Here is a 13486-nt window from a genome sequence, read left to right on the forward strand (position 1 = left end):
AACTAGAGAAAGCCCGCGTGCAGCAACAAAGACCCAACGCAGCCAAAAAAAGAAAAAAACCTATAATGGAAAAGAATCTGAAAAAGTATACATATATATGTACAACTGAATCACTTTGCTGCACATCTGAAACATTGTAATCAACTATACTTCAATTTAAAGAAAAGATGCAAGAAGACTGGGTAGAGCAGAAAGTCCTCGCAGGGTCAGGACAGAAAACAGCATTACGGTTCATGATGGCAGGTTCACCGTCTGCGTTTTTACTCCATGCTTCATAATGATAGTAGAGGAGTAACAAAACGAGAGATTCCATGAGCAGTGGAGATGTCAACACATTTCTGGACTAAAGATGAGACAGGACGATGGTGAGAACACTTCAGTCTGCTGACCACTTGAGAAGGAAGCCATCCATCAGCCTTGCAGAACCCTACAGAGGCTCAAGATTACAACTCCAGGTAATAACAAGGGTAGAAGACTCGAGTAGGATTTGTACACAGAAAAATCGCCCTCTGTTTAAGCAGTCAGGATGCCTAGGAGCTGGGCATTTGCTGCCTAAGCAAATATAAGACTTACTTTTTTGTCTTTTATAAGTTTCTCAGCCTCAAGGCAAACTTGGTCTGATAAACCAGAGGCAGTCTGTCATGTAATCTGACTGACATACATCAGGATTATAGCATGCTTTTAAATTTTTTATTTATTTATTTATTTTTGGCTGCGTTGGGTCTTTGTTGCTGCACACGGGCTTTCTCAAGTTGCCGAGAGCGGGGGCCACTCTTCGCTGCGGTGCGCGGGCTTCTCATTGCGTTGGCTTCTCTTGCTGCAGAGCACGGGCTCTAGCCACGCGGGCTTCGGCAACCATGGCTCACGGGCTCTAGAGCGCAGGCTTAGTAGTTGTGGCCCACGGGCCCAGTTGCTCCGCGGCATGTGGGATTCTCCCGGACTAGGGCTCGAACCCGTGTCCCCCACATTGGCAGGCGGATTCTTAACCACTGCGCAACCAGGGAAGTCCTCTCGCATGCTTTTTAACTGCCTCAGTTTTTATAAGCATATAAGCAAAGATCCCAGACCTTTGAAAACATTCTGCCAAAAGGGACCACAAGATAAATAGAGAAACTGGTCCGGGAGGAAACAATTTAGGGAATAAAAGAACTTAATACTTCTAGTGTATTTTCATAGATATCCCAGATGTTGAAACCAGACTTCTGGGCTTGGCTATGAAGAACATCCCATTTTGGACTAGCCTGGCACAGGCCAGTTATATAAAGACTGGGCTTCCCTGGTGGCGCGGCCGCGGAGCGGGTGGGCCCGTGAGCCGTGGCCGCTGGGCCTGCGTGTCCGGAGCCTGTGCTCCGCAACGGGAGAGGCCACAACAGTGAGAGGTCCGCGTACCGCAAAAAAAAAAAAAAAAAAAAAAAAAAAAAAGACTGGACAAAACACATACAAGTAACTTGTGAAAGGCTTTGGGGAACAACCAATGTAGGCCAGACTTGACGGGAAAGGAAAGCATACAAAGGTGAACTTCATATTTACTCTTGCTTTTTCTTTCAGGACATTTGCCAGTTTAATGTGGCAGAATAGACTCAGAAAGTGGTAGAAAACTCTCAGTGGTGGAATAAACTCAGAAAGTGGCAGTCTTCGACTGGGCTGAGTTCACGGAGGTTGGACCAGACACTTGGGACTTGAGGGTGAAATTCCCAGGTGGGGCACTGAGACCCAGAATGCACATGCAATCTTCCCTCCAGGCATCTGCCAACTCCTAAGCTGCTCGTTGTGACGAGACCCCCAGTGGTCTCATCGGAAAGCAATAACGGAGGCTAAGTTCCTGAGGAGAGAGCTGAGCAGCCACGCAGTCCTACGGGAGACAGGTTGAGGTTCAAAGCCTCCATGGTTTTTAGTTCTGATGCGTATGAGCATCTATTCAAACAGAAAAACAGCAGACAAGAGAAACAGATCCAGGGCTTCCCTGGTGGTGCAGTGGTTAAGAATCCACCTGCCATTGCAGGGGACACGGGTTTGAGCCCTGGTCTGGGAAGATCCCACATGCCACGGAGCAATGAAGCCCATGTGCCACAACTACTAAGCCTGTGCTCTAGAACCTGTGCTCTGCAACAAGAGAAGCCACTGCAATGAGAAGCCCGTGCACCTCAACGAAGAGTAGCTCTCGCTCGCCGCAACTAGAGAAAGCCTGCGTGCAGCAACAAGACCCAACACAGCCGAAACTAAATAAATTAAATAAACTAATTTTTTAAAAATGCGATGAAGGAAACAAAAGTAGATAGACATTACAGAAAAAAACAGAAGCTGTTCAAGAAAGGAAATTTAATCACAGGACAACATTTGATCTCTACAGCGAACAGTGAGTACTTAGACATAAGGTGAGCGCTTTATTGATTGACCTAAGAACTGGTACCATAAAGCTACCATGGGGAGAGAGGGGAAAGGTTGTAAGAGCAGAAAATCAATGTGTAATATATTGCTAACATCTAAAGTTGAAAAATTGAGAAACAGTATGTTACTTAGCTGCAGAAGCAACTAGCTGATGAAACATCTACACCTTGTTGCCTCTTGCAGTGGGGAGAGTTAGGACAGGGACAGGGGCTGGTGCTTTTCATTATTCGTCCTTCTGTATTATTTGATTTTGTTTTTAACTCTGTAACTACGTTATTTTTTTGTTAAAATAAGAGAAATATACTAGGAAGGAGAGAGGGATAGACAAACCTACTCTAGTCCTCTCACTTTGCAAAAGCCCTTTTCTGGACTCCATCCCACTAATGGTGAAGTTAACTGAGGATATCCTTTACCCGTCCCGCTGGTGGTATAAAGCAACAACCAGACTCCTCCAGCCTTGTCTACATCCACATTTCTTTAGAGCATCTGATACCACTGCCTACTTCTTTTTTCAGAAACACTCTCTTCTCAGGACTTCCCTCGTGGTCCAGTGGTAAAGAATCCACCTTCCAGTGCAGGGGACGTGGGTTCGATCCCTGGTCAGGGAACTAAGATCCCACATGCCACGGGGCAACTAAGCCCACACATGTCAACTACTGGGCTCGTGCACCTCAACTAGAGAGCCTGTGCGCCCCAAACTACAGAGCCCACAAACTCTGGAGCCCACACGCCACAATTAGAGAGAAGCCCGCGCACCGCAACGAAGAGCCCGCATGCAACTAAGACCCGAGGCAGCCAGAAATGAATAAATAAATAAAATAAATAAAATATGTTTTAAAATTCTTATGGTTTCTCCCACCTAGGGTTTCCTCCTACATTTCTGGCCATTCTTTGTCTTCTTCCTGAATTTTTTTTTTTTTTTTTCGGTACGCGGGCCTCTCACTGTTGTGGCCTCTCCCGTTGCGGAGCACGGGCTCCGGACGCGCAGGCTCAGCGGCCATGGCTCACGGGCCTAGCCGCTCCGCGGCATGTGAGATCTTCCCGGACCGGGGCATGAACCTGTGTCCCCTGCATCGGCAGGCGGACTCTCAACCACTGCGCCACCAGGGAAGCCCTTCTTCCTGAATTTTAAATGTTACGAGATTTGAGGACTCAGTTCTAGGTCCTCTTCATTCTATATTCTCTTGCCTCCAGCTTTCTTGTCCATGCTTATGGCTTTATTTACCACCTTCGCCCAAATTCTCAAAACTGCTTGCAGGCCTTGGATACTGCACGGGCTCCTCAAAGTCAGAATATCCACTATCCCTCCTCCAGCATAGACCATCATAGCAAAAGCCCTCACAAGCACCTTAATATCCCCTTCTCCTCCACCTCCCAATCCTCATATACAGTTAAGACACGTCCAAACATTTCCAAATCTGTCCACTTATCCTCCATGCCTCTGCCCTGGTCTAAGCCATCACGGGATTACTGGGATAGCCTCCTGATCTGCCCCCTGCTTCCGCTCTTGCTCGCATCCAATCCAGTCTCCAAACAGTGTCCACAGTAATCTTAAAATACACATTTGAATATCACATTTTACTCTTAGGAGTTACCATGAAGTCCAAAATCCTTAGCGTGAGTATGCCAACGCACAAGGCTGTGCATCAGCTGTATCCTGCCAACTTTTCATCTTCATCATAAACCACTCCAATCCTTACGCTGTTATCCAGCCACGTGGGCTCTTTCTGTCTGGAAAGTGACCCACGCCCCACCTCTTGATGATCTTACCTCCAAGGGCTCTATGTCAGTGCCCTTCGTAGATCGTCACCTCCCCCCTCCCAATTCTGATCACAGCCATAGTTGCTTGTCTACCCTGCCCCCCCGCCCACCCATAGACTAAGCTCCGGGAGGGCAGTGGGCTTATCTGCCCTGCTCACCATAGTGTCCATGATCTTGGGCCCAGATGTTTAACATAGTTCGTCCAATGAATGTGGGAAAAAGGGACAGAGAGGAGACAGACAGGTGTGGCGGGCAGGACAGATGAGATGGCAGGCGGTGCAGACAGAGGCTGCAGTAGGAGGGGTCACAAACCCAACCAACAGACCGATGGGGTCTGAGGGCAGGGCAGCGAGACCCGAGCAGTAGCAGATGGGACGGTGCGCTCGCTGGGCCTCGCCTCCGCAGGGGGCGCTCGTCTCAGGGGCGTGGCCTCGAGCAGCCCCGCCCTCCTCGCCGGCGACCGCCAGGCGGGTGCCTCGCAGCGGCGGCGCCGACATGGCTGCTCTGGTGGAGCCGCTGGGGCTGGAGCGGGGTAAGTGCGCCAGGGGCCCCTGCCCACCCCGCCCCGGCCTGAGTCCCGGAGCCCGGTCCCCTGCCCCTCCCCCTGCAAGGCCCGGGCGGGTGGGCGGGCCCGGCGGGGGTGGGCGGGGCGGGGCGCCGAGAGTCAGACAGTCGGTGGGTGTGGGAGGGTCCGTGGGCTAGTGGGCCAGAGAGGGGGCGCCCGCTGCACACCCACCCCTGCCTGAGTGTGTATGGGGATCCTGGGGACGCAGGGCGCCCGACTAGCCGCAGTCTCTGCCACGGGCGACTCTGCGGGTGTCCGACTGGGACTCTGCTGTCCTTCCCGGGATCTGCGCTCGCCCTTACTTGGTCTCTGGCCGCATCTCTCCGTCCTTCTCTGCGTCTTCACGTCTCTGACTCTTGTGTGTCTGTGCGCCCCGCCCCCGCCCCGCAGACGTGTCCCGGGCGGTAGAGCTCCTCGAGCGGCTCCAGCGCAGCGGGGAGCTGCCCCCGCAGAAGTTGCAGGCCCTCCAGCGAGTCCTGCAGAGCCGCTTCTGCTCTGCCATCCGGGAGGTGAGAGCAACGCGGCGCCGAGCACAAGCGGGCGGCCGTGGTCCTCCTCCTGGTCGCCCCGAGCCCGGGGACTACGCCTCCCAGCAGCTACCGGGGCGGCCCTCCATGGGGTGCCCGCGCTTCAGCTCAGGGGTTCTTTGGGAGCTGTAGTTTCCGTGGCCTCCGGGTCGCGGGGGAGGGGCGGATCCTTGGGTGGGAGGGTCTGGGGGCCTGGACTCCTGAGTTGAAAGGAGGAGGGGTCTGGCGGCTCCCTGATGCTGCTGCGTCCTCACCAGGTGTATGAGCAACTCTATGACACGCTGGACATCACCGGCAGTGCTGAGATCCGGGCCCACGCCACAGCCAAGGTAGGCGCCCCCCAGCCCGCTGCTCATGGTATCCACTGAATCGCATGGGCTAGCTCAATATCTACCTAATGTCATTCATTCCTGTTTCCTGCTTCGTGATTTTTGCCATATCTATGTACCACACTTGCTATGATTTATTTATAATGTATTTTAAATAATCTCACATTTTTAGTTTGTGTCATATAAAGACATCTTTAGGGAAAAAAAAAAGACATTTTTAGCAACTACAAATGGAAACTAGTACCGAATGCCTGACTAGAAGATAACCAATGAAAACAGGGAACTAGCGTTCAACACTGTAATCTTATTAAACTACAGTTAGATGCTATTTCTTGCTGCTTGCTGGAGGCTCTCAGCTCTGTCCAGGCCTTGTTTCCCTCTGTTAAAAAACGATATTGACAAGTGTTGAGTATTCAAAACGCATGCACACCAAATGGAGACCTTCTCTTTGACAGTCTGAAGTGTCCAAAGTGACTAAAAGGGATGTACTGTCACTACGGAGTGATCTTGTGTTGAGTTCTGTGGCAGATGCCCCGTGCTTGAGGGAAGCTCTCTGGCCTAAATCCCTCTCCCTGACGCAGATCCTCCACCCTAGTCCGCATACGCATCGTGGAGGGGCCCTCACCTCCTGAGGCTTTCTCTCTCCCAGGCCACGGTGGCCGCCTTCACAGCCAGTGAGGGCCATGCACATCCCAGGGTAGTGGAACTGCCCAAGACGGATGAGGGCCTGGGCTTCAACATCATGGGGGGCAAGGAGCAGAATTCGCCCATCTACATCTCCCGTGTCATACCTGGAGGTGTGGCTGACCGCCACGGAGGCCTCAAGCGTGGGGATCAGCTGCTGTCAGTGAATGGCGTGGTGAGTGGGGAGCTGGGGCAGGGCTGGCTGCGGTCACAGCCTACCCAAGGTAGCACAGTCGCTGTTTTTCACATTCACTCAACACACACTGAGCACTGCCTCTGTGTCCGGCCCTGTGCTGGGCTTTGCTGCAGACCCTGAGAATAATTGGCCACTGCTTCTACATTCAAGGAGTCCCTCTCTGGTGAGGGAGATAGAGCCTGACTGAAACAGTCCTAAACCAAGGAGATAATGAGGAAGCACAAAGCACTGTGAGAGCCCAGATGTGGCAGCAGACCAGTGTAGATGAGGGAGTTTTTGCAGATGAAGGAATATTTGAGTTGGGTTTTGAAGGATGAGTAGGAGCTGGTGGAGAAGGGTGTTACTGGCAGAGGGTGTTGCGGGTAGGGTCTGTGACTCTGCACTCCTACGAGGTGAAGAGAAATGGCTTGGTTCTGATGAAGGACTGGGGCGTGCCAGTGATGAAAATCACTGTGCTTAGAGTAGATGGAGGCACGACTAGGTAGGTGGTTGGGGCCAGTCATGCAGGGACTGAGTGCCCGCCTGAGAAGCTGGGACTTTGTCTCAAGCCTCCTGGGGACCCATGGGAGGGCTGTGAGTAGGAGAAGGATAGGCTCGGCCTGGAGACATAGAAAGACCCCTTTGGGACTCTGCGGGGGATAGACTGAGGGAAGAGACTGGAGGCCAGAAGGCCAAGGAGGAGGCTAGGGTGAGGTCCAGTGGGGAGAGGATGAGGTCTGAGCTGGGGCCTGGTGGTGGGGACAAAGAAGAGGGAGTCAGGGCAGGAGGGATGGGGCTGGAGATCATCGGGCTGCTGGGAGGGAGGGGATAAAGATGAGTCTGGAGGTCTAGCTCGGTGACTGAGGGCATATGGGGCTTGTCCCTGACATGGGGAACTTGGAAGGTTTCGGGGGAGGACTCTGAGCCAAGAGTGACTCTCTCGTGAGGACATGAGGCCTTGGCATCTTGGGGTTGGTATCAGGGTGGGGGCAGGGTGAGGGTGGTGGGCCCCAGGCCCAGCTGTCTGCACCGCCCCTGCAGAGCGTTGAGGGTGAGCAGCATGAGAAGGCAGTGGAGTTGCTGAAGGCTGCCCAGGGCTCGGTGAAGCTGGTGGTGCGCTATACACCTCGAGTGCTGGAGGAGATGGAGGCCCGCTTTGAGAAGATGCGCTCTGCCCGGCGGCGCCAGCAACATCAGAGCTACTCGTGAGCCCTTTGCCACCACACCCCTGGGGCCTCCACTGCCTCCGGTATCCCCCGACTCCCAAACCAGGCCAATGATTTCTGAGGCCCTGATTGCCACCTCCAGCCCTGGCTCCTTTCCCTGGGATTCTGACCCTTGACCCAGGCTCTCACTCCAAGCCGTTCTGACTAAATACCTTAGGGACTCCTAGCTCACTCCCATCCCGAGATCGGGAACCTACTCCCTCTGGAACCCTCAGCCCACTTCCCTGGGCTCTTGGCTCTGGAACCCCAGTCCTGGATCTCTCCCATGCCTCCCCCGGTCCCCTCCCCTGAGCTTGGCTCCCCTCTCTTCACCCTGCTTTTAGGTCCTTGGAGTCTCGAGGCTGAAACCACAGATCTGGACCCTCACCCTCACCCCCTCCCCTGTACAGTATTTATTGTCACCAGCTCCTTATTTAAAGATCTTTGACCCTCATTGAGTGTCTGTGTCTGTTCTGCATCCGGGGGTTAGAATGTGTGGAGATGTGGGAGAAGGAGAGAAGCTGAGGTCACGACCAGACCCTTTTCTCAGACCAGAGTCTGAGAGCGGAGCTTGAGACTCTTCCCCAGGTCCGAAGGCAGAAGCTGGCCGGCTTCCTAGCGGCAAGTCCAGGCTGGAGGCTGGGACCCGGTCTGGGTCTGAGCGCTGGGTCAGAACTGAAGACAAATCCCCCTACCTTTCAGAGATTCTGAGGGCGGAGGCCAAGCCCCCTTCCTCTGTATCTGGTCTGACAGAGGAGGCCTGAAACGCGCAAAAGTCAGTGGGCGGCCTCTGTGTGGGCGGGGCGGAGCGAACCATTAGCCTAGCCCGCCGGGGGAGCCCTCCCGGCCGCGTAATCGTCTGAGTGGGAGGCGGGGGTGGAGGTGCCACGTGCAGTTCCTGAGGCGGGCGCAAGGGGTGCAGAATAAGGTGCGCTAGCCGACCCGGCATTCACCCCACCTTCCAACCCGAGCGCGTGTCTACGGGAACTGCCCCCGCCTTAAAATCCATTCTTTACTCCCACTCTCCTGTCCCGTGCGGCGCGCGCCACCGCCGGAATCCGGGGTCGCGACTCGCGTTCCACGCCGCGCGCCACTCGCTCCAGGTGACATCATCCCCCTGCCGGGCTCCGCCTCCCGCCCCAGCCGCCGCACGCCGCTTGCCTATTGGCAGTCTCACCTTGAGCCCCGCCTCCCGCTCTCCGCCCGTGAGACCCCTCCCAGGCAGTGCGGAGGCGGGGTTTAGCCGCCGGCCGGCGCAGACACCACCTCCCATTGGCCATGCGGCCCCGTCTGTCAGTCTCCTGTTAAAGGGGCCACGACCGCCCCGGAGCTGGTTTGCGGGGGGCGGAGGAGGGAGGAGGAATTTTTTGGCGGGGGAAGGTGGGATTTGGGGGGCGCTGGTGAGCACCCCTGGATCTGGCGGCTGCGGCCTCGCGGGGGGAGGCTGAACGGTGAAAGGGGCAGGGGGCTATTTTAGGGAGTAGAGGGCTGTGAGACCGTCAAGGGGAGGGGGGGTCCCCAGCGCCCAAGCCGGAGCAAGAGACGCGGAGCCCGCGCGAGCGGCGGAGACAGGGCTCCGGAGCCACAGATCCGGGCCCCGGCCGCCGCCAGGGGCCCCGCCCGGTCCCCCCACCCCACCCCACGTCCCTCCTGCAGCCCAGCTCCGCCCGCAGCCGCCGCGGACCAGGTAGGTAAGAGCCCAGCCCGGCCCGCCTGGCAGCGCCCATCCCGGGGACCCGTCGCCGAGCTTCCCCCGCCTCCCTTAGATCCTGGATTCCCTTCTTCATCCCCCGGGACCTCAGAGCCCAGATTTCACAGCCCGACCCCAGAGACTCAGGCGTGCCCCTCCCGGCTCTCAGAGTCCCCAACCGAACCCTGGAATCCCAGGCGTACTGCCGCCTTGCGCCTCCTCCGGGGCCCAGGAGCCTGGATTTCCCAGGTCAGCCCCAGGAAGCCCCTCTGGACCTAGATCCTCCTCCTCGGCCCAGTCCTGGGAGCTCCAGACACCGGCCGCAGCTGTGTCAGACTCCCCCAGCTAGGGCCGGCCGCCCCCCGCGTCGCGTCCGCATAGTCCCCTATTCGCGCACCCAGTCTGCCCATCTCTGGTCCGCCGGCTTGAACAGCCGGCCGAGTCCCTCAGTCCCGGACGGCTCGGCGGCCGCCCTGGACACAGGCCCGCTCTGGAGCTGTCCATGGTCACCGTTCTCGGTAGCCTCGCGTCCCCCATCTCCTGCTGCTGCCGCCGGGGAGGCGGCGCCGGCGGCGCGGGGATCTCCCCCGCCGCGCCTTTGACCTGGGGATACCCAGGCCCTCCCCGACCTGGGCGCCCGGGCCTCAGGGTTCCGCTGTCCAGGCTCTCAGCTCCACCCTCAACAACCCAGGTTTCGGAGACCCCAGCTTCTACTTGAGGAGTCAGGGCTTCTGAATGTTCCTGTCTGGTGCACCTTAGGGATCTTGGCATCTGGGGACCCAGATCCCACCGGGCTCTGGGAGCCCTGTCAGTCCTCACTTCCTCTGGCTAAAGTCCCCAGCTGGTAGCCCTCACCCCCTCAAGATCTAGGAATCCAGTTTTCCAGCTTTTGCTCCCTTCAGAGACAGTTCAACAGCCCCTGTGCCCCTCAGACAAATATACCCATCCACCTGGCACCCCAGCATCTGCCCCCTTAGGGATTCAGGCGCCATGACTCTCTTCCTTTCCGGGACTCGGAATGCAATTCTTAATGCAATTCTCTGGCTTCTACCCACGCTGCCCCCTGGAGACCTAGATGCCTTGTTCCTGATCCTGCCTCCCCTCAGGGACCCAGGAGTTCAGACCCCACCTTCTCTTCTGCTCACCAAAGCCATCTACCCCGGCCCTCCATCCAACAAGAACTCAGGCTCCAAACTTCCATCTCCTGGCTTTGGCCTCCACAACGATTCAGGTGTGCAGTTCCCCAGCTCTGCCACCCACCACCCCAAGTATCTAGCCACTCAGCTGTTACTCTTTTGAACCCAAGTCCCTACAGCCTCACAATTGCCCATCAACTTGACATCTCTGGTGGCCTTGAAAAACCCCTGCTTCACCTCCGTATCATCTCAGGCTCTGGGCTCCCTGGAGTTTCCAACGTTCTCCCCTGAGACCCAGCTTCTTGAGATGTTTCCAGCTCACGATTTTTTCATATCATGATGTCACATCCTTCGAGTACACTCTCAGACTGGTGAGCCAAACATACATCCCTTCCTCCAGATGTGTTCTATGGCCTAGGTTCATTCTGTGATCTAGAATTGTCTTCCACATTTCCACCTAAACATGCGCCCTGGCAATGCTTCGTGTTCTAGATTCTTCCTAAATCCTAGAACACTCCCAGTCAATGTCTTTGTTCCTTTTTCACCCAAGGTACTGTTCTGAAGTCTAGGCTAGATGCTAAATTCGAGGCATGACTTTCCCCAGGTAAATTCAAATATCTAGCTAATGCTCCCAAGCCAAATTCTGATCTCACCCTCCTCCCCTTCGACAAGTTCCTTTTTTTTTTGGCTGCACCATGCTGCTTGCTGGATCCCCGACTTGGGATTGAACCCAGGCCCTCAGCAGTGAAAGCACAGAGTCCTAATCACTGGACCACCAGAGAATTCCCGACATGTTCCAATTTTTAAGAAGCCAGTCCTTGCTTACTTTCTTCTAAAATTTCATTTTGGGTGTGTTCTAGGTTCTAGCCACATCCTTGGCATTGTTCTAGATTCCATTCTCTTCCCCGGGGCATTCTAAGTGCTAGAATATGTGTGTTCCATTTATGTGCTCTAGCCTTTCTCCAAACTGTGCTATCCATTCTAGAATGCACTTCCTATTTTATTATATTTAAATTATTTATTTATTTATTTTGGCTGCACTGTGTGGCATGCAGGATCTTAGTTCCGTGACCAGGGATCGAACCCACATCCCCTGCAGTGGAAGTGCCAAGTCTTAACCACTGGACTGCCAGGGAAGTCCCTGCACTTCCCTATTTTAGATTCCATCCAATTCTACAGTCTTAAATCTCGAGGATTCCCACTGAAGTGTTGTATTGCATCTTCCTTCCTCAGGTTCTATGTTCTCGGCTCATCCATTCCCACCTTCTCTGTCCATCTTTTCCCTGGTGTGACCTTGGCTTAGAACTTGTCCCCTGGTGGATTGGGGGCTTCCTCCATCTGCCACTTCAGCATTCTAAACATGCTCTAGGCTCTCTCCTCTTTTGGAGTCTTCAGCCTAGAAATGTCCTCATTTCTAGAACACACCACCCCCATCCCCACCCCCTTTGCCAGCTCAGTCCTTATGCCAGGAAATTCTCAATTGCCAGAATGCATCTTTCTGCATCTTCCCCCAGGCGATTCTAAGTTCCAGGCAAACTCCTTGCTATTTTCTAGGTTTTCCTTTGCCTCCAGGGCATGTTCTGAATTCTAGAGCATATATTCTGCCCTCTGAGTTCTAACATTATCTAGATGCATGAAAAAACCAAGCATGCAATCTCTGCTTTATTCTGTAAAGATAAAATATACCTTTATACCTTCATCCCTGGTAGGTTCTGAGTTCTAGATTATGTCTAGATTATGTCTCCTGACTTAGGTTTGTTATGTGCTGCATTAGGTCTGTTCTTAGATATCATTACCCTCCCCTCTGTGTTTGGGGTTCTGGGGTGACCCAGACACTCTTTTAAGTTATTGGATTGCTCTTGGCTTGTTCAAAGTTCCAGACCTGGGTTCTAGAATATGCCCTTCTATTTGGCCCCATGTGTGGATCCTACCCCAAGCACATTGTAAATGTGGAAGTGTATGTCCTTTCTGCACTCTGTACTGTGTCTTCTTGCACGTGGCCTTCTAGATTCTACACCCAGCCTAGCTGAATTTTGTTTCCTTCTCAGGGAATTTGAAGTTCTAGAGCAGCCTCCCTAAAACATCCCTAGTTGCATCTCATGAGTAGATTATGGGTTTTAGATACCATGTTGGGTTTTGGTCTAAGTCTGGCCTGCCCTCTTATAAACATTTTCTTGAATCTGACCTCTGAGTGTTGGGATTCAGGTGTCTAGGTTCCCAGATGTACCTCTTCAAAGACCCAAGTTTACAGGCACCCAGCTGCCTCCTCTCCCAGGTCCCAGGGCCCCCAGTCCCCTCCTGTCCTCCCAGGAGTCCAAGGCCCCAGTCCCAGGCTTCAGACACAGTCAGAATATTGGGTGGAGCTGGAAATTATCCACTCTGAGAACCGGTTATGCCTCTGCCTGAAGAGAAAGAAAGAAAGGAGGGAAGGAGTAAAAGTCCCTCCTGCTTTCGGCTCAGCTAGATGGACCCGTCTGACCTGATGTGTGTGGAGGGAGTGGCTCAGGAGACCTCCCTTCATCTCCACCCGCAGTTCATGCACCTGGGCTCCTGGGTCCTGGGGGCCTTGACTTCTGAGTTCTGAGGGGGGAGAAGTCTGAAGGCTGAGATTTCTGGGTCTACGGTTGGAGGTTGAAAGCCCAGACTCTTGTGTCCTGGGAGGAAGGGGATGTGGTCTCTGATTCCTGGGACTGGGGAGGAGAAGGCTGGAGGCTCAGACTCCTCGGTCTGGGGGAAGGGAGGGATAGCGGACCTAGATTTCCTGTGACCTGAGAGAAGAGGTAGCTGGATCTTGGACTCCTGCGTAGTGGGAGATGGCTAGCATTGTCCTCACCATTTTTGTTTTTCCCGACTGGAGTGGGTCTTTAGATTCTCCTGGAGCTAGATATCTAGATATCTGGGAAGTTGAAGGAGGCAGGAGGTGGGCTGAATAGCAGGTGAGGACCATCCCTGTGACATTATACAGGTGACTATGTACCAGTGACCTAATTCTGTGACCCGTTTTGTGGCCTCCTGAAGACATGGTC

At 54.3% G+C, this 13486-nt stretch overlaps 1 protein-coding gene across 1 annotated transcript; it reads left to right on the forward strand.

The window, feature by feature from the left end:
• The first annotated feature begins 4602 nt into the window (after nucleotides 1-4602).
• On the forward strand, nucleotides 4603-8088 carry LIN7B (lin-7 homolog B, crumbs cell polarity complex component). The gene is made up of 6 exons (XM_082605779.1): nucleotides 4603-4681; nucleotides 5105-5223; nucleotides 5499-5570; nucleotides 6220-6429; nucleotides 7471-7634; nucleotides 7979-8088. The coding sequence occupies exons 1-6, from the start codon at nucleotides 4645-4647 to the stop codon at nucleotides 7998-8000; spliced, it is 624 nt and encodes a 207-aa protein (XP_082461905.1). The 5' UTR covers nucleotides 4603-4644; the 3' UTR covers nucleotides 8001-8088.
• Nucleotides 8089-13486: the final 5398 nt, after the last annotated feature.

The sequence above is a fragment of the Mesoplodon mirus genome (assembly GCF_964341445.2).
Source record: "Mesoplodon mirus genome assembly, chromosome: 19".
Lineage (NCBI taxonomy): Eukaryota > Metazoa > Chordata > Mammalia > Artiodactyla > Ziphiidae > Mesoplodon > Mesoplodon mirus.